General features: G+C 40.0%; 1 protein-coding gene across 2 annotated transcripts in view; it reads right to left on the reverse strand.

Moving 5' to 3' along the window:
- The window catches only part of nrip2 (nuclear receptor interacting protein 2), a 32,375-nt gene extending 15,484 nt beyond the window's left edge, over positions 1 to 16,891 (reverse strand). Inside the window, exon 1 of one of the 2 annotated variants that reach the window (XM_037759804.1) lies at positions 16,300 to 16,885. In XM_037759804.1, the coding sequence (XP_037615732.1) occupies positions 16,300 to 16,455 (156 nt within the window). In that variant the 5' untranslated portion in view covers positions 16,456 to 16,885. Of the gene's footprint in view, positions 1 to 16,299 lie in introns of both variants that reach the window. The other variant, XM_037759805.1, reaches the window with a different exon arrangement.
- Between the last annotated feature and the right edge of the window lie 1,620 nt (positions 16,892 to 18,511).

An 18,511-nucleotide genomic window follows, 5' to 3' on the forward strand; every position in this document is an offset into this window, starting at 1 on the left:
TCAATACAGCATGATGTTCATTTAGTAAATTATGGTTCCATTTAGAGTCAAATAGACCATAAAGCAGGGGATGCTTTAGGACGTGGCTGTGTTGTCCAATCTGGGAGTTGTCCGTGTTTCCGTTTTACAACTTTAACCCTTTCACAGTGTGTTTCCACTTCATGAAAGTTAATGAAAGACCCTTTTGCTCACCAAAAAATGTCTAATTCAGCGTTCGGTTGTACTTAGCTCCACCCTCTCGTGTCACTTCTGGTTGCAAAAAAACAAGATGGCAAAGGCAAAACGGCAGTTTTCAAAACAATGGGTGACGTCACAGTGACTACGTCCACTTCTTATATACAGTCTATGCTCCATACACACAAAAATATTGGTATCAATTTAGATGACGGCCTTTGACGTAATTCCCTCCAATTTACAGGGTCATTTTTGGTGTACCACTATAGTACTTATCTACACATAACTGTAGGTACAAGGGAACAAGATGTGAAGTTAGGGAATAAATCTTTTAACCCAACAGGTAGCTATTCTGATATAACGTGGTATATGAGCGTGACCAGCCTTGAGAAGCCTCACACAGGTCATAAATGAGCGTCCACTATCTGTGTTTGCGGGTGAAGCGAGTGAGGCTGTCCTCTGTGGAGCTGTTGTTGACAGACGCTGGGTTATGTATAGCTATAGCCTGAAGTTCTGGCATTAGATCTGCTCGTCACCAAAAATTCTCTCTAGATGAGTCACACAGAATATAATAATTTTTAAGCCAAAAGCCATCAGTCTGTAGCTATTTTAACTGAGGACGCTGAGGTGGGGTACAGATTTAAAAGAGCGTAGCTTCGGCTGTGGCATTTCAGATCCTCCTCCTCCTCTTCTTCCTCTTCCTCCTCCTCCACACGAAATAACATTGAGATTTAAATTGCTAACTCTAGCTTCAGTGAAAAAAGAAAACAAGCTTTCCAAACTATCTGAAATAAAGGTCACAGTATGTCATAGAAGCCAATTCGAGAGACGCTTTCAGGTCATCACTGTCAGCACACATGAAAGGATTACTAGTATGGTGGCCATTTGATTTGATAACACACACTTTTCAGGTGTCGGGGAAAGAAAAGACTAAAAGATGAAAGCAGGTGCACGCCCTGTAGAGTCAATGCACTTAAAAAAGACTACAGAAACACTACATATGTATTACCTCTGTGTTACAATTTAGCTGTATATATTTAATACTCATGTGTTGATCTTGATGACAGATTTCCACAGTTTCAAAACAACATGTGGCCGCCCATGACTGGCTGTTATATAAAAGAGTAAATTATATTTACGCTGCCTGTTCCTCTATAATCACATTGCTGTTCACCAGTAGAGAGTCTGGGTATACAGACTTTCAGACAGCATGCTCACCCAACACCAGCAGAGTCTCGGCATTAATAAAACACAAAGTATTTGCTTTCCTTCAAGGTGTTTTTTTTAAGGATCTTTAAGGCAAGTTCAAAAGATAAGAGAACTTTATTCATCCCAAGGGAATCTGTTGTGCAGCAGTTTCAGTACAAAGTAGGAAAATATAAAAGAGTGCAGCATGTATCATGTATAATTTGACTTCTTATCATATTACCCGTCACAATTCAGGGTAAATCTCTATTGAGTAGTTTTAGAGAATAAACTCTTGGGTAATATCCGTAATGAGAACACGTCTTGGGCTACCCATAAAGACAAAATTATAACTAAAAAGAGCAGGTGGGTGTCAACTGTTTAAATATATTAGACTCATTTGCATCTTCCAGCACATTAAAGCAAGATGAACAACCCATCTGGACTGTTGCTTTACGAGACGGTCCAGTGGAGCAACAAAGCATCTGCAGAAGCTTAGGGCGAGATAACCCTGGCAAAAAAAATCATTTTTTCATGCATCGGTCAATTTCGAGATTTTGGGCTATTTTGCTTCCATAAGCGGAAAGAAAACATCCAAAATACACATTTAGGTGTTTATTTTAATACTTTTTCTATTTCTCCTAAACTCACCAACAGTTAGCATTAAATAGATTAGCCTCATTTGCATATTTAAGCACAAGATTTCATAAAACTTGTAATACAAATAAATAATTGTCTTATTGTAAGTAATCATATCTATTAGTTTTTACCCATATTCACCTTTTGTGTCTCGGCTCATAGACTTTACATTGTGATGACGTCACAGATTTTAAAATCGCTTTTCTCGACTCAAGGAATGTTTTACAAATATAAAACCTCCATGGATCAAAAACTCAGAATAGAAAGAGTCATAATCGACCTTGTTTGCAGTTCGAGGTGTCAACAGTTTTACAGACGTCTCTCTTACAATGGTGGTCTCTGGGGAAAATGCTTGGCCACATTGGCGATTGGCCACTGGAAAAAAATTGGAGGCAAGCCTGAGCGGTGGCGCCATATCCAGGTCTTATGATACATCAATGGATGTCATATTTTACCTTTATACTTCCTGTTTATACCTGCACACACCGCAGGTTACACATAGATATTCAGCATGTTGACAATAATAATAATAATCTCAACATACAGCTAAGGATAAAGGAAGTTCAGCCATTAGTTTCAGAGGTATTTAAGTGTTGAAAGAGCACATTTTGAACTGCTTGTCAAGTCAAATGTCACGGAAACTCCTCCTCTGGGACCAAAGTGTTGGAACAACTGACTGAATAACCGCCTCACCAGCCAACATTGGCCTCTGTAGAGCCATAAAGCCACAGTTCAAGTGTCTTGGTTGAATGCCAATCTCAGAAACGACATCCCCCATCTGTCTACCCTACCTCTCGCTACACTTTTACTGAAATTGGTTCACTTCACAATGTTCCAATAGGAGAAAACAACCCTGTAAACGTTGCTGTTGATGCTACTGTTTTTGTAAGCGATGGCAGCGATTTGCCACAGACTGGAGAGCTCTTTGTGGGTCATTCTGGGCGTTTGACCCCCATCAGATGTGCAGACATTACGGGCAGTATAGGTGAGTTGAGGGGGCGGGGTTGATGAGGGATGCCATCACCCTTGTTAGCAAAATGACCAAAATGCCCCTAGTTAACCTGCCATCCCCCCTCCATCGTAGTAGCATAGACAGTGCAGGGACAGAGGGGTTGAATAATCAGGTTGACCCCCAGGTTGAGAACCACTTGTTTAGTCTGCCTGACTCATTGATCCTTTTATCTGACTGAGGTTTGTGCAAGTTAGGATCTATGGCTCTGAAATATCAGCAGTGCTGTGTGTTGATGAATCCATGGCGCTGTCCGTGGTGCTGAAGTAGGAGACGGAATTGTAATTCCGACTTTTTCTCTGACCAAAAGAGTCGTTCATGGGGTGGTTTGCTAGTCGTGGGTGAACAAAATGAACCGTGTCCGTCCCCCCCTGTTACAGTCCATCTTGAGGGACACTCCTCATGTCTTAGAGCGTGATAGTCTGAACTGAGATGTTTGAGGGGCTCTGAGAATAAGACGTGTGATTTGTTTTTAGATGACACCCTCTGGATGATAGCGTTGTGTGCTATCACGGTCGATTACAAACGTTGACCTTTTGTCTGCGAGAGAACTCCGTCCAGCAGCTGTGACTGTTTGGCTCTGAGCCGTATTGAGAGAGCTTATGTAGATAAAACAGGGATAAAAAAGATTCTCTTCTTTGTTTGTTTTCTTCCACGTGTTCTGCTCTGATTAACATGCACACAGCAAAGCTAGATTCTGCTGTTTAAGTATTCCTGACCAGAATTTGAATGAAGGACGATTTCATGGGCTGGCAGGCAGCGAGGAGACGGAGAAATATGGAAAAATAAATAAGGAAAGGCGTCGAGCACCAAGAGATCGAGGCAGGCTGTATAACCTTAACATAGCTGTAATAGTGTGATCTCATGGCTGGACATGTCTGAGGTGTACGTGGCCTCTATCCAACACCTCTAAATCATCCAGGAGTCATTTCTGGCTGCATGTCGGGTCAAAGAGAACTGATTCGCTTTGAAAAACGTCAGGTTTCTGTAGTAGATCTGTTGGTATTCATAGGCCTCTGTCATTCAGTCCATCTTCCTGTCCACGCTGCAAAACAACAACACTTCAGACTCGTAATCACAACCGAGTCCATTCAGCCCATTAGCTCCTCTCTGAGCTCAAGCTGTGGTCGAAACACTTAAACAGGCACTGATGATCCTCTTCACATCCGTCTCCTCTCAACTTTACATCTCTCATCTCCTCTCCTCGTCACATCGAGCTCCTCGACGTCGGCGATAATCAGATTCAATCAGGAGCTCCACTTCAGAATGGACTGATCTTTTTTTTATTGTTATGTTCCTTCCTCTGTCTTCTCTCTCTGTGTGTGTTTGTTCTAACGATATTGACCTCTTTCCCACCTGGGCACTCACCGGCTAAATCACACATTTATCAACAGTAATAACAGCAATTATCCTCTTTTGCAAATTACAAAAAAACTGCTTGTTAAAGGGGGATGCGAACAGTGACAGATGTACTGATTTACATGCTTCTGCTAGCGAAAAATAGCTCCTCAAGTCTGGTGGCATAGCACGATGTTTTTATTCAACAGGCGAGGGAGAAGAAGGAGGGAAATAATGTCAAGCTCTGACAGTTTGGAGGAGGAGGGGGAGGGAGAGTTTGATTTTTTTTTTTCCTCCTCTGTGCTCTTATGAGACTGCAGGGAAGCAAAGATTCAATCTGATAGACACAATGAACACAGTGTAATTTCATTTCAATGGCCGGCGTCTGTTTTTTTGCAGAGCCCAGACTTGCTCTGGGGTCAGCTCGAAAAGCAAATCATGTTAGCGACATGAAGCTGCTATCAGTGCGGCGTTCAGTGTTGCCACATGTGACCCGGTACAGGGGTGAAATAGGCAATCTGGCACCTCGCAGGGTGCACTTGATCTTTGTCTGCTTTTTGATAGAGCCGAGGTTTCTGAACCGAGGGAGAGTTGAAGGGGGAGATGTGAGGCAAAAGATACTGCATGAGGGTGAAATGGAGGTTAAATGGAGGCAATTAAGGTACTTTAAAACCTTTAGCACCTGATTACCTAACTCTGTAAAATACGAACACAAAGACATGAAACACACATTTTTAGATTCAGTAAGACTGACTCTTTGCGGGGATACATTATCTCCCATTTCCATCACGAATAAACATCCAAAAATACGTTCATAAGAACTTATAACTCCAGAACTTGCCTGAGAATCATCATGTTTTTAAAATTTACAGAAATAGGAACTACTAATAGCTAATTTGGCATACTTTTAAAGGTGTGAATTTGCCAAAATATTAACTTATAAAGGCTTAAAAGGGGGCTCAAACTCTCTGTTTACAATCCCCCAAAAGCATCACGGGGACTGTCGTACCAAACTGAAGTAAACAATAATAGCATGAGTAACAAAATACATTAATATTAATCCATGTTGCATTATCAATATTGCTAATTGAGATGAGCCCCACAGTGTCACACCTTGATATAACTCTTATATAGCTTATATATAACTCTTATAACTCTTCCTTCTTCTCTCCTCACACATCATCAACAGGTTTCTCACCTCATATCTACCGACTGCTTGTCAACAGGTTGAGAATATGTGAATTGGCATGAATCATATATGGCTTACTCATGGATTTCCCACCATGAGTTCTAATGAAGACCGCAGGCAGCAGTGTCCCATAAAGAGTGAATCTATTATACACGATGCAACCTTGCTGTCTACGCTTCATTTCCCAGTGAATTGTTTTATTGTTGAAGCAGCTGAGGTGAAATTGGCACCGCTGAGTCTGTTAATTTTTCACAGCATGCAGAGTGATTTTGGACGGTATTATTGTGAACATTAATCTCTCCTGATTGTAAATCATAGATTTTGTTGCAACCTTTGTTTATTATGCTTAACAGAGAATTAATGGCACTTGTTTAATACCGAGGGCACCAGTCACCTCTTCAGCTTTTATGTATGAAGCTCAGGATTAGTCAAAATATGTTACTTTTTGCCAGTAGTTGACTTATTTCAGGTGAACTTAAAAGATATGACTGGTGATATCTTTCTATATGCAAATGTCAATGCCAACAAATCCAAAGAAAATCCAGTGAATAGACCAAAACCAACAATATATTCATCCTACTAACAAGTATTATGTGTTTTATTGATTAATTTGTCACGTAACTTCCGTACTTAAGTTACGTCACTTCCGTATTTTAACCCAAACCACAATATTTCCCGACAAGTAGTTTTGTTGCCTAAACCTAACCAAGTTGTTTCCTGTGAAGACGGAAGTTTATTTTGAAAAGACTGGAGCGGAAATTGACACATATCGTCACATACTGCAGGACATTCGTAGAAAAAATGAGGAATAACTTTTCGTAAGATATCATACGAACCGTTGTATGAGAATACATTGCACTGAATGACATGTCCCTTCCTCACCATGATCAAACACACTGTAGTTTATTTTGACTCAATCCCAACAAACACCGTCCTGCTGCCACAAATACTCTCTAGAGCACCAAATGTGGATTAATCCGCCGCTGAAAATAGTCCCCAACAAATGCATATGCAAACACGTTTCCTCCTGTCTGATCCTTTAAATATTAGCTTAACTTCCACTTATTCGTGCTTGTTTGTTTCTCCAAAAACCCATCGTAACCAGGATACAATGTAAAAGGCAAAGTGGGCAAAATTCAGGCTGAAACTGGTCAGACTGTGTTCCTCCGTGTCTATTCATTCGTGGTCTTTTGCTGATGTGAGTCCTGTGGTGACCCCTGAACACCAACCAGTCCAAACCAGTCCTCTGCCAGCGAGGGAGAAAGAGAACCGTTAAAGTGTGACGCCAGCATCCTCCTCCTCCTCCTCCTCCTCTTCCTCCTCTCTGTCTCTCTCTCTCTTTCTAAGTTTCCTTTTCTCTGTATTTATCCCTCTGTGAGTCAGATTAGGGCTCATTGCCATGTGGACTAATTATCTGACTGCAACAGGCTGCTCTCTCTCCTTCTAATGCCCTCTTTCTCATTCTGATGGAGCTCCCCAGCGGCCGACTTCCTGTCGACCGACCAGGAGGCTCCGGCAGCTCCACATCTGCTGCTTGCCTGCTTCCACTTCACTCCTGTTTCACATCTCTGTCCTTTCCTTTGCTTTTCTGTCTCTTCGCTAAATCCTGCGTGAAACAAAAATTTCATGCAAAACTCCAGTAAATAAAAAGTAATTAGTCAGTGTGATGAAACAGATGTGGTCTCCGATAGTGCCGCTGATCCCATTAGAGAGGCTGAATAATTAGTTCATTAATCGATTAGTGCAGCAACCACTACTTCTATAATCAATACGTGGTTCATTCACTGCTCATTGCCTAAAATAAGCATGATGTTTTAATGTAATTACAAGAGCTGAAAACACTAGTTGATTAATTGAAGCCTCCTTTACAGTCATTCGTTTTTATTTCCCTTTCTAGATCATTTAAAAGGCTCGTTACTAGAGGAAGTAAATATGTGTTAAGGTGGCGATAAATAACGAAAAAAACATTCTCTTCATTTAACAGCCCAGTCGCCAGGAAAAATGTGTACCTTTCTGCAAACCACGGATACGTTTAATGTAGGGCTGTCAAACGATTAAAGTATTTTAAATTAATCGCACATTTTTAATCTGTACCTTAAAGGGAGATTTGTCAAGTATTTAATACTCTTATCAACATGGGAGTGGGCAAATATGCTGCTTTATGCAAATGTATGTATATATTTATTATAGGAGATTAATTATCAACACCAAACAATGACAGATATTGTCCAGAAACCCTCACAGGTACTGCATTTAGCATAAAAAATTGGCTCAAATCATAACATGGCAAACTGCAGCCCAACAGGCAACAACAGCTGTCAGTGTGTCAGTGTGCTGACTTGACTATGACTTGCCCTAAACTGCATGTGATTATCATAAAGTGGGCATGTCTGTAAAGGGGAGACTCGTGGGTACCCATAGAACCCATTTTCATTCACATATCTGGAGGTCAGAGGTCAAGGGACCCCTTTGAAGATGGCCAAACCAGTTTTTCCTCACCAAAATTTAGAGTAAGTTTGGAGCGTTATTTAACCTTCTTCAAGACAAGCTAGTATGACATGGTTGGTACCAATAGATTCCTTAGTTTTTCTAGTTTCATATGATAACAGTATCTTCATTCTAGCTTTAAAACTGAATACCTGTTACGAGGTAAAAATCGCAATTTGCATAAAGCAGCATATTTCTCCACTCCCATGTTGATAAGAGCATTAAATACTTGACAAATCTCCCTTTAAGGTACTTTTTTTACAGATAAAAATGTGCGATTAATTGTGATTATCTATGGACGGATTTTGGACTTTTGCTATCAATTATAATTAAAATGTCAAAATGACATTAGGAGCCACTTTGGAGGCTGAGGTGTCACAAACAAACCCACTCTTCCTCCTTCTTCCTCTCTTTCTCAGTACCATGCGTTCTGTCCTCGGTTGTTGGGGTTGTTGTGTCGTTTTTGTTTTTGTCGGGTATTTTTAGCCTCCTGTCTTCCTACACGGCTCTGAGGGAGCAGCTGAGGAAGTGTTGCCGCCCATCCACGGCTCCAGATGACACAGAGAGAGACAGGTTCACACTAACCTCTCTCCAGCCCACCTAATTGTCCCGCAGCTAATAATACACTCTGCATCTGAACCCGATTTATTTATCGCCGTTTGTTTTTGGAGGGAACAGGAAGAGGCGAACTCCCGAGAGCCCGGCGATCACGCTGAGTGACATTGTCGCGTTTGCTCCTCACTTTGAAGTGCTACTTTGCCTTCTGGGAAAAAATAAATCGTAAACAATTGAGTTCAGAGAGTGAATCAGGATGCATATAAATATAAAAACCTGTTCCAGGATGAGATGGGTTGTTGTGCACCAGCTGCTCGTACAAATTCATGGCTTTTTGAAACGACAGGAGATCAAAAAGTTCACAAAATTCTGGTTTGACAAAAACATAATGTTGTGGTATTTATACGCCTTCCCGTGAGACCGTGTCGGTTTAATGCACACAGTAAAGGTGCTGCTCACTGTTTTTCCATCCATCAGCTTCTTCTGTGCTACAGTTCTACATCCAAACCCAGTTGTGTAGCTTCTGATCATCCTCAGAAAGTACCTGGAGACTCCAATCCCTCGATTAGACAGGCCTTCACTTACACACACACACACACGCACACAGAGGTTTCTGACTCACTCATCTGTAAGAGGGGAACATGAGCAAACGGACAGTTAAGCTGCAGGGAGGAGAAGAAAGAGGCTTTGCAGCAGCAGCAGGATACAGTACTGTAGGTGTGTGCAGCACAATTACACCAATATAAGATTATAAAGGACACTATACTTGTGTTGAAGCTTCCTACAATCAATATGTTTATCTTACTTTTACATTTTACCCATTTTAAAACCATATATGTTGACAAAATTATAAGGATTTATTGTTTTATGTGAATTTTTGAAGTCTTTTCAGTATACAAATTAGCTGACATGTCATGATATGACATTTCTTGCAGACTACTGTCACATCTGTGAGGTAAAGGTAACAGCAGCTTAGCTTAGTTTAGCATAAAAACTGTAAACAAGGGAAAACAGCTAGCCTGGCTCTGTGTAAAGGTAAGGAATTTAATCCGCTTACCAGCACCTAAAGCTCACTAATTAACATGTTAAGTCTTGTTTGTTTAATCCGTACACAAACAAGAACATTTGGGGGGTTTTAGAGGGAGTAGAGGTAAGTGAAAAAATGCTTGTGGGTTGTTTTGTTGTTGAATGACACTTTAAAGACAGAATTAAGCTCAACCTTAGTTCAAGAGCAGCCTGCCGAAAATAATTAAATTTGTAGGAGTTTCACTAAAGAGTTTGATGACTTGAATGCTTTGCAAAAGGCTTTTCTAACCTGACAAATTCTGGGGAATAAATTAATAAAATAAATTAAAATATACAAATATTTAATTTAATTTAATTTAATTTATCTTTATTTTATTTTATTTTATTTTATTTAAAAGAAATAAAAAATAACTGAATATATGTAGGAAGCTTCAACACAGAATTATGGTATTTCCCTTTAAAACATCCGATTGGGGTAATTTTGCTGCTCTAAATTCATCTTTCTTCCAGCATTAAGATCAACCTTTCTTCAAAAGCAGCCTGCCAAAATAATTTTAAAAAATTATATGAGTTTCACTAAAGAGTTTGATGACCTAAATGCTTTGCAAAAGGCTTTTCTAACCTGACAAATTCTGGGGAACAAATTAATAAAATAAATTAATAAAATATAACAAAATATTTAATTTAATTTAATTTGATTTAATTTAATTTAATTTAATTTAATTTAATTTAATTTGATTTAATTTAATTTAATTTAATTTAATTTAGTAGAAATAAAAAATAATTGAATATATGTAGGAAGCTTCAACACAGAAATGATGGTATTGCCCTTTAAAACGTCCGATTGGGGTAATTTTGCTGCTCTAAAGTCATGTGTCCTCTTCTACATTTATCTCCATGTCGGTGCAGCTTTGGGGAACAAATGTTGAGTGTGTACAGTAGAAAACAGTGAGATAACACGGTGGTTACACAATTACTTGCTCCATGTTGAGCTCAGGTGTTAATGTAACTGGGCTCAGATGTTTCCAACCCCCCAAACACATACACACACACACACATCATATCCTCTCATTCCCTCCTGCTCACTCCTCTTACATCTCACACTACTCAAAGCTCTGCACTGTGTTACATAAGAGAGCCCCAGTAAACCGTGCGTCCTCCATGACCCCATCTCCTGCCGTCTCTTCCCTTCCCCTCCATCGCTCTGCGTTAGAGCGCTGCATTTTGCCCTTTTCATGCTCACCGCTCCTCTTTTACTCTGCAGCACAACATGGCTGGAGTGATGCTGCTGCTGAGAGTGAGAAGACCTCGGGCTAAAGAGCAGCAAAACAAATTCACTCTTATGTAACCGGCTCTGCTGCTGAATTACACACTGGACAGGCCCTGGCCAGATAGCAGAAATTAAGAGGAAGAACAACGAGGTTACAGCCAAAATGTTAGTGTGTGTAAAAAAACACACTTGAAAAACTAAAATGATCCAACATTTTTATTGATTCTGTGGCAGTAGACCAATTTGAATTGGAGAACTCGCTAATTCGCTTTCTTGCAGAGAGTTAGATGAGTAGATTGATATCACTTTCATATATCTCTGTGTTAAGTATGAGCTGGAGCCAGGAGGCAATTAGCTTAGCTTAGCATACACTCATTATCAATTAATCTGACAATTTCTAGATTAATCAATTTGTTGTTTGGTCTATAAAATGTCAGAAAATAATGAAAAATGTCCATTCCAGGGCAATAAAGGCTGTCAACGATTGAAATATTTAACCGCAATTAATCACGTGATTATCCATAGTTAAACGAGATTAATCGACAATTAATCGCACGTTTTTTATCCGTTCAAAATGTACCTTAAAGGGAGATTTGTCAAGTATTTAATCAACATGGGAGTGGGTAAATATGCTGCTTTGTGCAAATGTATGTAAATATTTATTATTGGAAATCAATTAACAACACAAAACAATGATAGATATTGTCCAGAAACCCTCACAGGTACTGCATCTAGCATAAAGAATATGCTCAAATCATAACATGGCAAACTGCAGCCCAACAGGCAAAACAGCTGTCAGTGTGTCAGTGTGCTGACTTGACTATGACTTGCCCCAAACTGCATGTGATTATCATAAAGTGGGCATGTCTGTAAAGGGGAGACTCGTGGGTACCCATAGAACCCATTTTCATTCACATATCTGGAGGTCAGAGCTCAAGGGACCCCTTTGAACATGGACATTACAGTTTGTCCTCACCAAAATTGTGGTTGGTACCAATGGATTCCTTAGGTTTTATAGTTTCATATGATGCCAGTATCTTCACTCTAGCTTTAAAAGTGAAAAACACCAACTAAAAATCTAGTATTTGACGATGCTTGTCTAAAATGTTAGAGAAAATAGAAGAAATGCCCATGACAGTTTCTCAGAGCGCAAAGTGACATTTTCAGATGGCTTTTTTTCATCTAAAATCCCAAAGATATTCAAATTGAATGATATGAAACAAAGAAAAGCAGCAAATCTTCACATTTGAGAAGGTTGAATGAGCAAATATTTGGCATTTTTGCTTGAAAAATGACTTAATTGATGATCACAATTGTCATATTAATCTGTAGTTGATCAACTATTCAATTAATGGACTGAAGCAATACAATTTATTCATGGATTTATGAAGTAGATTTCAAAAATGACTACATCTACTGTACGTTCTTTAGCAAAACTGAGATATCTTCTTCGTCTTAATTGAAACGCCAGCTTCTATAGTGATGAATCATGTGATTTCTTTTTAAATGATCATTTCTTGTTAAAGTTCAGCGTCTGACATTCAAGATATGACCTTTTGTTTAAGCCAAAAAGAAAACAGTCATTCTTCAGCAGTAATTGGATAATAATACTATGATATAACTTGAAAACGTAAAAACACAGAGCCTGGTTTGTAGTCAGGCGTCCTACAGACGAACAAACGTCTGTGACAGCCTTATCCAGATGATCTCATCTTTTGTCTGCGAGGGTTCGGCCACCTCAGAAACACATCATGCTTTTCTTTTCATTTAGTGTCTATTCAGAGGCTGAATGATGGAGCTGGCTGTCTGCAGAGAATAGATACAGGCATGAATGAGGACTGCTGGCAATTTGCGCTCCCCCCATCAAGTTCCCAACATCGAAAATCACTTGTTACAGATGCCATGCAAATCGTGCTGTGCTCCCCGTGGCCACATCTGCGCCACAAATTGTGTTTTAGATAACTACCGCGATGAGCTTCACTCCGTCTTCAAGGAGAAGATAATTGGTATTATGATAAGAGGGTTTTCAGGCCCCTGCAGGTTCAGGCCCAGGCTGAGTTGAACATTACACTCCTTGAATCTAATAGAGTTTTGGGGACTATTATCTTGACTTAGATTATTTTTTTCATTTTATCTTTAATAGCGTGCAGTTTTGGTTTAGTACGGAGCCCCCCAAGTCACAAAATATTATATATTTTTATAACCATTTGTGTGCAAATTCGCAACACGATCCATCTTCCATACAACTGCTTCTTTTAATGGAATTAATGTAGTTAGGGCTGAAACTAACGGTTATTCACTTAGTCAAACAATTTGTTGATTATTTTTTGATTAATTGACTGATTTGTGTATTAAATGTCAAAAAAAGTTCCCAACGTGACGTCTTCAAATTGTGTGTCCGACCAGCAGTAAAAAAAAAAAAAACTTAAAGATTTATTTTACAATGATCAACAGAAAAAGTCCATTAAATGTCACAAAAGTTTCCAAAGATAATAACTTTCTGTGCATAAAATATTATCTTGTGCGAACAAGATAAAAGAATATTATGTTTTAGGATGCTAAACCACGGCTCTGGAGTTTAGCAAGCGAATATTTGCTAATTAGCACTAAACAAGGTGACATCTTCAAATTGCTTGTTGTGTCCGACCAACAGTAAAAAACTGAAATATTTATTTCACAATGATATATAACAACAAAGAAAAAGTCTTTGAGATGTCACAAAAAAGCTTCCAAAGAAAAATAACTTGTGTGCATAAAATATAAGCTTAAAGATTAAAGAATAACATCTTTAAGGATGCAACATTTACTATAATTAGCACTATAATGTTTACCACGTTCACCATCTTAGTTCAGCGTCTTAAGCATGCTAACATTTGCCAATTGGCACTGAACACAAAGTACAGCTGAGGTTAGTGGTATTGCCATTCATTTTGCGTTTTTTAGAGGTAAACCAAAGTATTGGACACGATGAAATTTTGGCCTGATGATGGCGCTAGATGGAAGATCAGCGGATCACCAAAGTTATTACAAATGAATCCTGAGGGGGACATGAAAGTCTGTATCATATTTTATAGCAATCTATAATATTTGTTGAGATATTTAACTCAAAACCACAAATGTCAACCTGAGGGCGGCGCTAGAGAGAAAGTCAGGCGATCACAAAAGTCACTACGATTCATCCTCTGAGGACCATGAATGTTTGTGCCAATTTTCATGGCAATCCATCAAATAGTTGTTAAGATATGTCAGTCTGCACCAATGCCACTAGCAACAGAGAAATGTGTATTTATACCTCAAATAACATCAACTTATTACTTCCAGACTTGCAATTTTATTTTATGTTACCTCAGGCGCGAAGGGTCGATAAAGGAGGGAAGAGAGAGAAAACATATCTGCCATTATATTACAGAAAAAGTGACTCAGTCAAAGAAGACGAGGAGGGTAGAATATTTTTCTAGCAGCAAATGTTGGTATTGAAAGCTGGCAGACATAAATGCATCATATTCACAGAGCGCTGCTAGTGCTGCTCCGAGGTGCCAGAGTGATTGTGTCGAGGTTCTTGGAGAGCTCTGGGGAATCTGGGAAGCCGCCATGAAACCAGAACTGTGTCACAGGAGACGTGGAGTAATAAATTGTTGAGATTATTACAGGGAGTTCCTCCTGAGTGTATATCAGCTTCGGTTTCTGAGGCTTCTGGAGGAAGAGGAAGTGAAGAGGTTGGAGATGTCTTTCATCCTTGTATACGTTCCTGAAAGTATAACGACATCTCTCTCTCTCTGTTTGAGAGCGTTGCACAGTAACAGGCTTCGACTTGACGTTTCCCTCCTCTATGCAAAGTGCAAAACTCTGAATCTTTCATGACCCTTTCGATGATGAGTTTCCCTTTCAAGGCTGCGCTTAATGGCATACAGTACATAAAGTAGTGCATAAGTGCAGGAAATGGTGCTCATACTTGTATATTAGGAGTCAAATAGCAGCCAAAACCATTGGTCAATTAATCAATCATCAACAGAAAATGTATCAGATTCTTGCTTAAGCAAAAAACGACAATCTTCAGTGTGAAGATTTGCTGCTTTTCTCTGTTTTGATATCATTGTAAGCTGAATATATTTTAGTTTTTCACCTGTTTGTCACCTTCGACTCTGGCATAGACATTTCTTTTACTATTTTCTGACTTAATAGACTAAAGGATTAATCCATTAATCAAGCAGATTTTCGGCTGATTAATCAATAATGACAATAATGGTCAGTTGCAGCTCTCCCACACCGATTTGGTGTGTTGGGGAGTACTACTCCATATGTGAAAACAAGTTGTATGAAGTGTTTTGGGGTTCCAGAGGGAGCTGAGTAAAATCTGATGAATTACCTCAAGTGATGTCACTTGAGTTGGCGTTGATTGGGGCTGAAGTCATAGACTGTATAAAGGAAGTGGTTGCAGTCACCGTGACGTCACCCATTGGTTTGTGGACTGCGGTTTTCAATCCTCGAGTTCGGCATATTGGCCGTCGCCGTTTTGTTTCTTTGCAACCAGAAGTGACACAAGAGGGTGGAGCCAAGTAAAACCGAACACTGATTTTTTATTCGACCAAAATATTACAATTAACTTTCATGAAGTGAAAACACACTGTGAAACGGTTATAGTTCTAAGACAAAAACACGGACAACTCCCAGACCGAACAACGCCGTGGTAGCGACCTGTCAATCACAAGGTAGCCACACCCTTAAGCATCCCCTGCTTTATGGTCTATTTGACTCTAAATGGGACTATAATTTACTAAATGAACATCACGCTGTATCGAAGAAGACTTGAAACTAGATATTGAGACCATAAACTCATGTTTACAATGTTTACTGAGGTAATAAATCAAGTGAGAAGTCGGCTAATTTTCTCATAGACTTCTATACAATCAGACTTCTTTTTGCAACCAGAGGAGTCGCCCCCTGCTGGCTGTTAGAAAGAATGCAAGTTTAAGGCACTTCAGCATTGGCTTCACTTTTCAGACCTGGAGTTTGCCGACTGGTCTGAAGACTACAAGTTTGAAAATGGAGGAAAAAAATCTGGAGGTGTGGCGTTAGAGAGAAGTGCGGTTACCAGACAGTCAGCTCCTCATCTCTGACAGCTCGAGGGCTACATTAGCAGCTACTAGCTCACACACCCAAATCTCCGACTGAACTGTAAGCAGTCAAGTTGCATTGTGGGTAATGTAAGCACCAGATTTTAACAAGGTAGATGACTGCAAGTGTCTATCATGAGTCCGACAATGTCACAGAAGTGCCGTGCTAAATCAGTGCTACTGGATACCGTACAATTTTGACTTCCACTCAAACGCAACCCTGCAAAGCACCTGGCAACACACACGTGTAACAGTCTCTCCAATCAAGTACATCATGACCTGATTGTCTCAAGCGCTCGTTCAGTCCACTCACCAGGTCTTTGGACGTGCCCAGTCTCTTCAGCCCGTCCAGGGGCAGGAGGTCAGCGGAGTCCTTGTGTGAGAACTGGGTGGCCTGCTTCAGACGCCTCTGCTGGTGCAGGATGGCTTTATCCCGGATGGCTAGATCACCTTTCTTCGTCTCGCTCATGGTCTCGGACTGTAAAGCAGTTCTGGTGCTGTACACACAAGCACGGAGACTATAACCTCTTAGAAAGCAGCAAGAGACAGAGTGGATGTCCGTGTGCAAAAGGCAGCTTTTTTTAATGATTGCTGGTTTTTAAGCAGCAACAGAATAAACCTGCAGTTGTTTGCCTCTTCCACCCTGTTCTGCCCTTTCTGAAATGTCCTTCCCTCTGGGCTTGCTGCTCTCTCTCTCTCTTTTTGTAGTCCTTGACATGTATTTGTCTCTATCGTCCTGTCCTGGATGCTCCTCTGATGTAGACATGCATCTTCACAATGTCAAGATCTGTCTGTTACAGAGGCAGTGTGAGGCTGTGGAGTAGGTGTGACAGAGTGTGTTATTTCCCCTCCCCTCAGTGCCGTCTGTCCTTGGATCTCTCTCTCTCTCTCTCTCTCTCTCTGTTACACTCACATCTCTGCTTTCAGTAGTGTATTCTCTCTCTCTCTCTCTCTCTCTCTCTCTCTCTCTCTCTCTCCCTCCCCTCTGAGCCCTCCTCTTTCTGCACACACTCGACAGACTCATGCTCACCTCCGAATACAGAGCACATATTTTCAGTTGACTCTCAGTCGTGGAAACGCAAAGAAAAAGAACTGTCATCCATGCATCTCTGCATCATTTACTCTTAAAAGTGACGTCTGTCACTCTGTATCTTGTTTCTAAGCCTGACACAGTTTGCAGAATGACTCCCCTGAGTTGTGATTGAGACCCCGTTGTGGAGGTGTGAGAGAGATCACCGTGATCTGACCCCACAGAGGATCAATCTGGACCACTGACAACTGGCAACGATTGATTTCCTCTCCACCTCCTCTGTGGTGTTAATTAAAAGGAAACCAATTTATAACATCCATCCATCCATCCACCAACAAAAGCTAAATATATATCACATCCATGGTGTGGTCATGACCTCGAGATGATGACACATTTTTAAACGCGGAGATGATTCAGCCTACAGGTGTGGAGGGGTTCATGTTATACAATAAACGTTGCCCGTCTTTCACAGCATTTAAAGAGTGGATTTTTTTTCAGTTAATGCTAAAATGGAAGATGATTTCTTTTTTTAAATGTGCTTTTTATTTGAAGGAGGGAGTCACTGTGAAGGTGAAGTGGAAAATATTGTATGCCTGCTGAGATGTTTAATGTTTAAGAAGCATGTGCCGCCCTCTGCTGGTCGCCTCGCTTCTGTTTTTGAGATGCATCAGTATTCTGTCAAACATGCTGAATTTAGACGGTATTTTATAGCCATAGAAGGACACACATGCAGCTATTTTTATATAGATAATGTTATCTTGGTATCAACTGTCTTGATGCTATTATAAATATTCCAGAGGGAGAAATATTTTGGGGCATTTTGATGATTTTGGTCATGTGGGATGGTATTTATCGGAGTCAAGTTGACCATTTAAGTCATTTTTCCAAGGAAAAAATGTCAGTTGAGGACAGGATGTTCCTGTTTTATATTACTGTAAATTGTTTTGCATTGTTTTAGAAAGTCATCATATCCTCTGAACATTGTGATGGGCATTTTTTATACTATTTCCTGACATTTTTTTAACTGATTTTTTTACATTTGATGGACAAAGTGATAGTACAGTTACATTTTTTGTTGATTTAGTTTTTTAATTTTTAATCTGCTTGCGTGAATAATAGTTAAACCAGGTTAGTGAAATCTGTTTCATACATTCTTTCTTCTGGGATTTACTTTACACTCTCTCTCTTGTAATAATTTAAAAGGTCAGTTCACTGAAATGACAACTAGGGCGGTCCCGGATACCTTTTTTTGGGCTCCGGAGCTTCGGTAGCAGTCAACAGCGAATATTCGAAGCTTCGGCCTCTTTGTGCACGAGTGAAGACGTACCTCAAAGTCACATTTGAGGGCCCTCTCCTCCTAAACGGCGGCATTTTGAGGCAGATGTCTCCGTGCATTATGCAGCTCCTCTCCGGCAGAGCTCAGCTGTGAAGTCCGTGCATAATGTAAGGTTGTGCTGCAATACGTCTTTCGGTTTAATTAAAAGCGTTAATTTCC

Source organism: Sebastes umbrosus, chromosome 23, assembly GCF_015220745.1.
Source record: "Sebastes umbrosus isolate fSebUmb1 chromosome 23, fSebUmb1.pri, whole genome shotgun sequence".
In the NCBI taxonomy this organism is placed as follows: Eukaryota; Metazoa; Chordata; class Actinopteri; order Perciformes; family Sebastidae; genus Sebastes; species Sebastes umbrosus.